Genomic DNA, 11,376 nt, shown 5'->3' with positions numbered 1-11,376 from the left:
GGGTAGCTTCCTAACTTCTCTAGATTTTCCCAACCCAGGGCTCAAACCCAGGTCTCCGCATTGCGGGAGGATTTTTTACCAGCTGAGCCACAAGGGACGCTCAAGAATACTGGAGTGGGTAGCCTATTCCTTCTCCAGTGGATCTTCGCGACTCAGGAATCGAACCCGGGTCTCCTGCACTGCAGGCGTATTCTTTAACGAGCTATTAAGGAAGCCTTCACTCTCCAACCCCGCAATCCCCCAAAAGGAACTTGCTGAGCCTGAGTGTGGCTTATTACAAGCCGTCCTTTCGGGGAAGACAGGCCCAGACCACAGGCGACCTCACCATAATAAATTGTGGAAACTGCAACCAAAAAATACGGGTAGCAGGTCCCTGGAAACCGTTCCAAGCGATCAGCTAGGGAAACGGAAACAGCTGCTGCCGACTTATCCCGAGGCGGGGTTGCGTCATCCTACCGAGCTTCCTTTTGTGGGGCTGCCCTTAGCGTTGCCTGCACAAATGTCTATTAGGTCGCCAGTGAATAGGCCCCTAAATCTTTGGCTCGCTTTTTATCGTCAGGCTTTCTGCAGGTAATACGTAAAGCCGGGAGAAATAAGGCCATTTAGTGACCACTCTGTTACACAACCATTCTCCTTTCCCGGGCGCGAGACGTAGTCGCTCTCCCGCCTGCGCAGCCCCGCCGGCACAAGGGGGCCTGCGAACGGTCAGGAAGCTTCGCGGACGGTTTCGTTGCTCGCTCGGCAAAATGGCGCGGGGTGAGGAGTCGTGTGTGACCCTGGGTCAGTCACATCTTTCTCGCCAGGATCTCTCCACACTGGTAAGGTTTTCTTTTAGGCGGATTGGAATGAGTTTAGGAGTGGGTATGACCTGACCTTTGGGAAGCGTTGAATCCTGGCAGTACCGGGCTGCCGACAGCCTGAGTTACGCCCGAAACTTGGACCCGGGCGTTCTTTGAAGCGTTCATCCAGGTATGCGAGTTGAGCCTGGCGGTGTGAAATCATGGAGCTTCGAAACGCGAAGATTTGGGCCGGAAAGTCAAGATATTAACGTCTTTTCCTCTGAAGATCCGGGAAAGACTGTTAATACCTTCAGTTCTGGAAGGAGTTTTTACACTGTCGTTAGTGTTAATTTTCTTGAAATTTGAGGCCCTGGTCTGACAGATCTTCTAGAGCTGGTGGAAGTATAGGCTCTTCTGTAAATGTAAAGGGCTTTTAGGACTTGACTTTTGTTGTTGAGTCGCTCAGTCGTATCTCACTCTGCGATCCCATGGACTGCAGCACGCCAGGCATCCCTGTTCTGACTGGAAATCAAGACTGCCTTTGCAAGAAAGGTACTTTTGGTAAACAGTGGAGCGCTGAATAGATAATGGTAAACTAGATACAAAACGAGATATAAATTACGGTTTGTCTTTTGTGAGGTAGTTAAAACTAAAATGTTTAATTGCAGGATGTTACCAGGTTGACACCACTCTCTCATGAAGTAATCAGCAGACAAGCGACAATTAATATAGGTAAGAATACATTGTTGTGTACACTGCTGTCCTTCTTGAGGATTGATTGCTCTCCGATGACATTTAAACTCTTGTTCAATTAACTGAACTGTAGGAAGACTCAGATACATAATGGATAGATTTTAGCCATTATGAGCAAAGTACCTGCTCGATTTCTTGGGAAACAGTACTCTTCACTTGGATCCAGGCAAAGACATAGGTGTATGAAGAGACAGTACGGTGTATGCATGTATAGCAGAATGTTAAAGAAGAGGTGAAAATTCCTTTTGTAGAGAATATTTTAAGAACAGATTTCTTAACAGAATTTGAAATGTCTTATTTAGTATCTAATCTTTTAGAATAGTCTTACTTCTTTTCTTAATTGACACTTAATTTGGGAGAAGTTGATTGAGTGTAGATGTTTTAGCTCTGTTAGTAGTAAAGCCTAATAAGACTTACACCTTAGAGTGGTGGAAAATTGTAAGACATTGTATTGCTTGCTGCTGCTGTTTTAGTTGCTAAGTGTGTGGACTCTTGTGACCCCGTGGACTTGTTGCTTGCTAATCTTCTCTGCTTTGGGATTCTGTAGGCAAGAATGTTGGAGGGGGTTGCCATTCCCTTCTCCAGGGAGTCTTCCTACATCAGGGATTGGACCCCCCCATCTCTTGGATTGCAGGCAGATTCTTTATTGCTGAGCCACTTGGGATGCTCACTCTGAACATTTACTTGTTTACTGTAATCAAATTGAAGTTGTTTGCTAGTTTTCATGGATTCGTCCATGTTTAGGCTTCACTGTGGCTCAGCTGGTAAAGAATCCACCTGCAGTGTGGAAGACCTGGGTTTGATCTCTGGGTTGGGAAGATGCACAGAAGGAAAAGGCTACCCACTGCAGTATTCTGGCCTGGAGAATTCCATAGACTGTATAGCCTATGGGGTTGCAAAGAGTTGGATGCTATTGAGCAACTTTCACTTCACTTTGTGCATGTTTACCTCAATCAAAATACTGGAAAATTTATTAATATACAAAATTTTGTGTTTTTAGATGAATGTTTATTTCAAGTGAACTCCTTTTTTCAGATTGATAACAAGTTGAATAATATGATTTTTAAATAAAATTTTCAGGTACATAGTTACATTTGCTCATGTTTCAGAAAAAATTTTGTGTTGAAAGAATATATGGAGGGCATAAATGAAATCTCTGTTGGTTGTAGTTTGAAATATTTATAGTGAATTATGCCTTTTGTTTTTCTAACTTTACTGAAATACTTGGTATAATGCTATGCATATAAATTGTGTTTTTTGGTCTTTGTAGGTACAATTGGTCACGTTGCTCATGGAAAATCTACTGTGGTGAAAGCTATTTCTGGAGTTCACACTGTCAGATTCAAAAATGAACTAGAAAGAAATATCACAATCAAGCTTGGGTATGCTAATGCCAAGGTACATAGTATGTTGTGGAAGAAGAAACGATTTTACTTGGGTTTCAAATATGCAAGTGAGAATTTAAATTTATTTTCATTATAATTTTTAGATTTACAAACTTGATGATGCAAATTGTCCTCGGCCAGAGTGTTACAGATCTTGTGGGAGTAGTACACCTGATGAGTTTCCTACAGACATTCCAGGGACCAAAGGGAACTTCAAACTAGTCAGGTGATTACTTTTTGTTAAATACACATTTTTTCCTTTGTGCTTATTGAATTATTTAATTGAGAAGTTAATGATTCAAATCTAAGCTTGAAGCAGATGGATTTTTGCCAAAACATTTTCTAATAAAATTTAGAGCTTACACTTGTTGCTGATAACCTTTTTAAGGATTCTGTTTAAATATAAGGTAAAATGTGTTTTTTTGGGGTTCTCTTAAGAAATACAAGCATGGGGGTGCTTCTGTTCAGTCTTCCAATATTGTTACATATTTGTCTTTGTTTTGCCTGTAGGTATCCGTTTTTGGAATGTTGCATATCTTGATTCCTCAGAACACTGACATGTCATCTAACATATGTAGGTGTTAGGAATACCCAAAGAAAATTTACATCATAAGGATATTAATGTTCAATTTTTGAGAATGGTAATAATTCTAAAAGCATAGTAATTTTTGTTCTTAGGTGCTGAGTTCTTTGCATTAGGCTGGCAGGTTCACTCAGTCTTCCAAGACAGTGGAGATCCTTCTGTAAATTCCTTTTTTGAGTGAAAATTTCCATTCTGATAATGCAGTTGGAGTTTATTTAATGTATATTGTTGCTTGTTTAAATAGTTTATCTGACATTATATGGTTACAGTTATACCCTGAAAACATCAGAAATCTCTTAAGCTTCTATAATAAAAGTGTTAAAAGCTAAAATTATTTTTTAAATCTACATTTTTAATACATGGTTTAAAATTTTTTATTGTAAGCATTTTATACCTAAAATTATTAGTTGCAAATGTAATATTTGATTTTCCAACTGCTCTGCTCCATGTGCTTTCATTTTTAACTTTGAAATAATTGTAGAATAACCGAAAGTTGGCAAGCCTTAATTGATTTTTCCCCAGTAGTCGTAAAGTGTTAGTCAGTCAGTTGTGTCCAACTCTTTGAGACCCCAGGGACTCTAGCTGGCCAGGCCCCTCTGTCTGTGGGATTCTCCAGGCAAGAATACTGGAGTGGGTTGCCATTTCTTTCTCCAGTATTCACAGTACTACTTCAAACTTCAATGTAATACCAAAACAAGGCACTCTCTGTTGGTGTACATATATACATCTACTTTATGATATGTATGTTCCTGGATAACAGAAACATTATTTCACCACAAAGATTCATCCATTATCCCCCACTGTTCTTAATCCTTGGCAAATACTAAATACTAGTCTATTATCTAACTGAGTTTTTAAATTTCAGAAATGTTGTGTATGTTGAACACAGTATCTGCTGCGGCTGCTGGTGCTAAGTCGCTTCAGTCATGTCCGACTCTGTGTGACCCCATAGATGGTAGCCCACCAGACTTATCTGTCCCTGGGATTCTCCAGGCAAGAACACTGGAGTGGGTTGCCATTTCCTTCTCCAATGCGTGCTTGCATGCTAAGTTGCTTCAGTCATGTCCAACTATGGACAGCAGCCCACCAAAACGCAGTATATCGCCTTTGAAATTGACTTTTCCACTCATTACAGTATTTTAGAGATCGGTCAAGGCTTTTGAGCTTACTAGTAGTTGATTCTTTTGGTTTTGTTTTTTTTTTTGGTAGACTTTATTTTTTAAAGAAGCTTTATATCTAAAGGTTCAAATGAGTACTGTGTAGAAGGTACAGATTTCTCTTATAGCTTGCAAGCAGAGCACTCTCATTTTCAGATGAATGTGTTTTGACACAGCAGTATCCAATATCTGTGATTTACATTAGTGTTCAGTCTTGTTTTACGTTTTACAAATGAGCAGAAATTTATAATGATGTGTTTGTCCTTTTACTGTGTGTTCGTCCTTCTACTGAAAATCCTCTGTATCCTGCATATTCATCTTTTCCGCCTCTGTAACCCCTGGCAACTACTGATACTTGTTTCTCTGTGATGTGAAATTTGTTGAGTCCTGTCTGACTCTTCACAACCCCATGGACTATACAGTCTGTGGAATTCTTCAGGCCAGAATTCTGGAGTGGGTAGCCTTTCTCTTCTTCAGATTCGTTTATCTAGTTTTGCCTTTTCTAGAATAGTAAATAGTTGCTATTTTACCCTTCTATTGACCTCTTTTACTTAATGATATACAAAAAGCCTCTTGATGAAAGTGAAAGAGGAGAGTGAAAAAGTTGGCTTAAAGCTTAACATTCAGAAAACTAAGATCATGGCATCTGGTCCCATCAGTTCATGGGAAATAGACAGGGAAACAGGGGAAACAGTGTCAGAGTTTATTTTTGGGGGCTCCAAAATCACTGCAGATGGTGATTGCAGCCATGGGATTAAAAGATGCTTACTCCTTGGAAGCAAAGTTATGACCAACATAGATAGCATATTGAAAAGCAGAGACATTACTTTGCCAACAAAGGTCCGTCTAGTCAAGGCTATGGTTTTTCCAGTGGTCATGTATGGATGTGAGAGTTGGACTGTGAAGAAAACTGAGTGCCGAAGAATTGATGCTTTCGAACTGTGATGTTGGAGGAGACTCTTGAGAGTCCCATGGACTGCAAAGAGATCCAACCAGTCCATTCTAAAGGAGATCAGTCCTGGGTGTTATTTGGAAGGAATGATGTTGAAGCTGAAACAGTACTTTGGCCACCTCATGCAAAGAGTTGACTCTTTGGAAAAGACTCTGATGGTGGGAGGGATTGGGGACAGGAGGAAAAGGGGTCAACAGTGGATGAGATGGCTGGATGGCATCACATACTTGATGGACATGAGTTTGGGTGAACTCCAGTAGTTGGTGATGAACAGGGAGGCCTGGCATGCTGCAATTCATGGGGTTAGAAAGAGTCAAACGTGACTGAGCGACTGAACTGAACGTTTTGCATCACTTTGTGACTGGTAACTTGCTTAATGGCATTGAATAATTTGTTCTCTGGGTGTATCTGAGCATATGTATATATCTATTTACTCACGAAAGGATAATTGATTGCTTTTAAGATTTGGCAGTTATGAATAAAGCTGTTATAAATATGCAAATTTTTTTGTGTATGTAGACATAAATAAATTTTCAGTTGATTTGAGTAAACAATTGTATCTGCTGGACCAAGTGGCAAAAGGATATTTGCTTTTGTGAGAAAACAGCAATCTTTTTAAAAATGGCTCTACCATTTTGCATTCCCACTAGTAATGAATGAGTTCATATTTTTCCACATCCTTGTAGTATTTGCTGATGTTGGTGTTTAGAATTTTAGCCATTCTAGTAAAGTTTTTTGTTTTAATTAGCATTTTCCTCTTATGTCATGTGGAATCAAATAATCATGTGGTTATTTTTCATCAGTAAATCTTTGGTGGGGTTTCTTGGACCTGTTTTTTTAACCAAGTTCTATATTTTGATTTTTAAGAGTTATCTGTACACTTTAGGTGGTAGTTCATTTTCAGATACATCTTTTGAAAATATCTTCTGCTACTTGGCTTGTCTTTTTATTCTCTTGACAGTGTCTTTAACAGAGCAAAATTTTTAAGTTACAGAATTTTTTTTTTTTTTTTTCATTTTTTTGGGGGGGGTCCTTGCCTTGCACCTTGTAGGGTTTTAGTTCCCCAATCAAGGATTGAACCTGTGCACTCTGCTGAGTCCTGCTGATCACCGGGTATTCAGGGAATTCCCAGCATTTTCTAATTTTGAGGAAGGCCAGTGTATCAGTTCTTTTCTTTTGTGGTTTTGGTATTGTGCCTGAAAAGTGATCGCATTCAAGGTCATCCATGTTTTCTCCAGTGTTTTCTTCTAGGAGTTTTACAGTTTTATAATTGTTCTTTGAGCTAATTTTTGTACCAAGTACAAGGTCTCTGCCTGGATGTATTTTTTTTTTTTTAACATGTAGATGTCAGTTCTTAAGGCACTGTTAAAAAGACTGTCTTTGCCCTTACATCTCTTTGAGATATCAGTTAACTCAGCACAAGTTTATTTCTTGGGTTTTTGTTCTGTTCTGTTAATGTTTATCTGTTTTTTAAATACTGCAATGTCTTGGTTACTATACCTTTATACTAAGACTTGAAGTGGGCTTGTGTCTTCTGATATTGTTATTGTCATTGAGTACTGTTGGCTTTTCTGAGACTCACCTCTGCATATAAACCTTTATTTTTTTAAAATTTTGGTTTGTGTTGGGTCTTTGTTGCTGCATGGCTTTTCTTTACTTGTGGTGAGCAGGGGCCGCTGTTTATTTTGGTGCTTAGGCTTCTTATTGGGGTGACTTTTATGGAGCACTTACTTCAGTTGTTGTGGTTTGTGTAGTTGTGGTTCCGACTCTGGAGCATAGTAGTTGTAATGCCCATGCTTAGTTGCTCTGTGGCATGTACTATCTTCCTGGGCCAGGGATCAAAACCACTTCTCCTGAATTTGCAGGTTAATTCTTTACTACTGAGTCACCAGGGAAGCCTTGCAAAGAAGCTTTAGAATAAGTTTGTTGATATGCATAAAAAGACTTCCTGGGATTTTCATTCAGATTGGATCGTATCTTTAGATTAGTTTGAAAAGAACTACCATCTTGATGGTATTGTTTCCCTATTTATTGCATGGAATCTCTTTAATTTTTTGACTTCATTCATCAGAATTTTTTAGTCTTCCTTGTACAGATCTTACACATATTTCTTAGATTTATACCTAAGCATTTTTATTTTTAGGGGTGACAATGTAAATGGTTTGTGTTTTTAATTTCACATTCTGCTTGTTCATTGCATCCATTTAGGAAAGTGATTGAGTTGTATAACTTAACTTTGACTCTACAATCTTATGTTAATCACTCGTTACTTTTGGTTTTTTTTTTTTTTTTTTTTGGTTGTCTTTAACAGTTTTTCTGCATAGGCAGTCATGTTATCTACAAAGACAATTTTATATCTACATTTTTAATCTGTATACCTTTTATTTCATTTTCATATTTTTATTATATAAGCTGGGACTCCATTATTGTGTTCAAAGGCATGGAGAAAAAGGACATTTGTGCTTTTTAATTATCTTAGTAAAGAGCATTGAATTTCTTAACCATCAAGTATGACATTAGCTGTAGGGTTTTTGTAGATACTTTTTATTTACTTGAGATTGCCATCTATTCCTAGTTTGGTAAGGGTTTACAAATGAGTTTATGCTTTTTGTGCATTTCTTGATAGTATGTGATTTTCCTTTAACCTGTGGTGTGATGGAAGGCATTAATGAATTATCAGATATTGAATCAGCCTTGCATACCTTAGTTGAATCCCACATGGTAATATTGTTGGATTAGATTTGCTAATATTTTGTTGAAGATTCTTATATGTATGTTCATGAGAAATTTTACTGTAGTTTTTCGTCCTTGCGGTGTCTTTGTTTGGTTTAGGTATAGAGTAATGTGTGCCTTATAAAATGAGGAAGTATTTCATTTGCTGTTATCTCCTTAAAGATCCAGCAGGGAATCAGCATAATATCTTAAATGTTTGGAAGAAATCACCAGTGAGCCCATTTAGGCCTGGTGCTTTCTGCTGGTGGAGGTTATTTGTTGATTGAATTTCTGTAATTAATATAAACCTAATCAGATTGTTCAAATTGCTGTATGGGCTTAATGCTAACCATATCAAAATACCAGCAAAGTTTTTTTTGTTTGTTTGTATATATACTATTTTAAGAAAAGATAATATCAGGCATACAGATCAGAAAGAAATGTTGCTTCATAAGTATGGTTGCAGTATACAAGTTCATCACACAATAGCTCACTGTATTTCAGTGTACTAGCAATGAACACTTACATACCCACCCAAATTTAAACTACTAAAGTCTCCAAAAGATGAAATACTTTAACCATTGCTTTAGAAGATAGAAGAAATACTTCCTCATTCTATGAGAAAAACTTCACATTTATCAGAACCAGAAAGACATTACACAAAAGGAAAAGTAAGGGGAAATAATTCTTATGAGCATATAAGCTAAAACGTGAAAATTAAACAGCTCTGAAAGAAGTCAAGGAAATTCTAAATATAATCTGCATGGATTGAAAGCTCAGCCAAAACACACAGGTTTAATGCAGCTTTTATCAAAATCCCAGCAAAGTAGGAAACCGAGAATTAGACCCCTCCAATATGTCCCAGCTGAGTTTTGGCAAACGTGGGAAGGAGTTCTGCAGAAGAGAATAGGGTATTCAACAAACAGGTGATGGAGCGTCTGTTTAAAGGCAAAAAAATAAGCCCAGTTTTAAATGTAATACTTTGGATTCAGAATGTATATTTTCTTTGAACATTTGTGTGAGCTCATCTATTTTGAGTACATACTGGAAATACAGCCATATTTGAATATTAAATGAATTGGATAAAACTATAAGAAACCTTTAAGAGAAAATGTAGGCAAAAAAAGTTTAGAACTTGGGATTTACTCTGATCTTTCAAGATATTATGGCATGTTGTATTCCGTGGGGGGTGGGGGGGGAATTGGTAAGTTGCAGTACATCAGAATTAGAAGTAATTGCTCTGCAAAAGATCTGTTGCAAGGGTCAGAAGACTTTTACTGACCCAGAGATAATATTTGCCGACAACATGTCCAGAAGTGACTAGAACAGATAAATCTCAACTCAGCAGTTGAAAACAGTTTTAGAATGTGTTAGTTGCTCAGTGGTCTGTCCATGGAATTCTCCTGGCAAGATAATGAAGTGGATTGGCATTCCCTTCTTCAGGGGGTCTTTCCAACCTAGGGATCAAACCCAGATCTTCTGCATTGTAGCCAGGTTCTTTACCATTAGAGCTACCAGAAGACAGTAGTCTAAAGCTATGGAGATCATATTTGCAGGCAAATAAGCATATTTCCTATAATTCATGGTTTGACTTTAAATCCAGAATATGCCTAGTTGTTTATTATTGTTAGTTTACTATTCCCATTTATGCATCTATAAAGTCAGTATCTTTTTCACCTTGGGACATATCTCAAGCTGATTAGAGCCTAATCTTTGGTTAAGTTATATCTGTATATAGTTAATTTTATCTGTTTTGTAATAGGTCTTCAGTCATTTTAATTTCAAAGATGGTAGTGTCATTTCAAACTTTTGCAAGCATCATGGTATATAGCCACTCTGTAGCAGGATTAATTTCTTTCAAAATAATCTAGCTATTAGAAGTCTATGGATGTTTAAGTACTAGTTGATATTAAAGCTGGTTATTATTTCTTGATTATTAGACATGTTTCCTTTGTTGACTGTCCTGGCCATGATATTTTGATGGCTACTATGCTGAATGGTGCAGCAGTGATGGATGCAGCTCTTCTGTTAATCGGTAAGTAACATTAGAATTGGTTTCATAAATAAGTTTGGAGTCCATTCAGCATGGAATATATAAAGGGGAGGTAGAGTCTCTCATGTCCATAATTGAGAATAGGTAGATTATCCAAATTAGTATAGATGAGTGCTTGTTAGCTATCATGAAATAGTAAGGTAAGTTCTAATGGGGCTGTTATCTTGAGAGAATTTTAAGAGAAGTGTGGGGGAAACTTTTTTTTAAGACAATGCCTTTTTCTTACTGTTTTTTTAGGCTTTTAAAATAGTAGTATGTTGGGGGCAAGTAGAAGGTAATTTAGAAATGGCTGTGAGCTATTCAGTGCAGTACTGACAGAATGGGCTTTTTAAACATGCACAATCATGTGAAATACTGAAGTCAAGGGCTGTGTGAATGTTTTCAAAACTGAAGTTGTGCTTTCTTTTGTGAGATCTTAAGGTGAATTTTAAGGGTCAAATGTAAAGTTCAAGGGCATTGTCTTCACAGAAGACCACTGTTGTTTCTGATACCCAGAGTACAAATTCAGGGAGTTCTCTACATCATCCTTAAGTTTGATAACTTATTAGAGTTTTTAAAAAACTCAGTGAAAGGCGAGTTTTTGAATTATGCAAAGGTGCAGAATTAAGTTCAGTGAAAGGAAGGGTACAAAGGGGCAGAGGCCAGCAAAGACAGTCTTTTATAAAAAGCATTTAGCTTCCGCCCAAAAAAGGTTTAGTCCTTGCATTTGGGCTTCTTGACTATAAGCCATGTCACTTCTGACAGAATTGTCCTTATTCAGGGCAGGAGTTGAGTACATCTAATGTTAAGAGTAAGATTGCTACACCGGATACCCTTAAAGAGGGTAGCCATGCCAAAAAGAGCAACCATGTGATTTATGGTGAGAGACTGTGGAAATGAGAACTCCATTGATGTAAGACTGTGCTTTTCAACAAGCCTGCATAATAAGTATGGGACAAGGCAACTAAATATCACAATTAAAGGGAAATGATCATTGGGATACTGACAAAATATACTTCTTAA

The 11,376-nt window shown here is 37.7% G+C and overlaps 1 protein-coding gene across 3 annotated transcripts in view; it reads left to right on the top strand.

Moving 5' to 3' along the window:
- The first annotated feature begins 686 nt into the window (after positions 1–686).
- The window catches only part of LOC108634721 (eukaryotic translation initiation factor 2 subunit 3, Y-linked-like), a 45,088-nt gene continuing 34,398 nt past the window's right edge, over positions 687–11,376 (top strand). For all 3 annotated transcript variants that reach the window (XM_018044897.1, XM_018044898.1, XM_018044896.1), the window contains exons 1-5: positions 687–818; positions 1,448–1,511; positions 2,803–2,930; positions 3,022–3,143; positions 10,262–10,356. In XM_018044897.1, the coding sequence (XP_017900386.1) occupies positions 747–818; positions 1,448–1,511; positions 2,803–2,930; positions 3,022–3,143; positions 10,262–10,356 (481 nt within the window). In that variant the 5' untranslated portion in view covers positions 687–746. The remainder of the gene's footprint in view (positions 819–1,447; positions 1,512–2,802; positions 2,931–3,021; positions 3,144–10,261; positions 10,357–11,376) is intronic.

This window comes from Capra hircus, unplaced genomic scaffold, assembly GCF_001704415.2.
Source record: "Capra hircus breed San Clemente unplaced genomic scaffold, ASM170441v1, whole genome shotgun sequence".
Classification (NCBI taxonomy): Eukaryota; Metazoa; Chordata; class Mammalia; order Artiodactyla; family Bovidae; genus Capra; species Capra hircus.
Note: the sequence above shows the minus strand (reverse complement) of the source record. Positions and strands in the feature narration are given on the sequence as shown.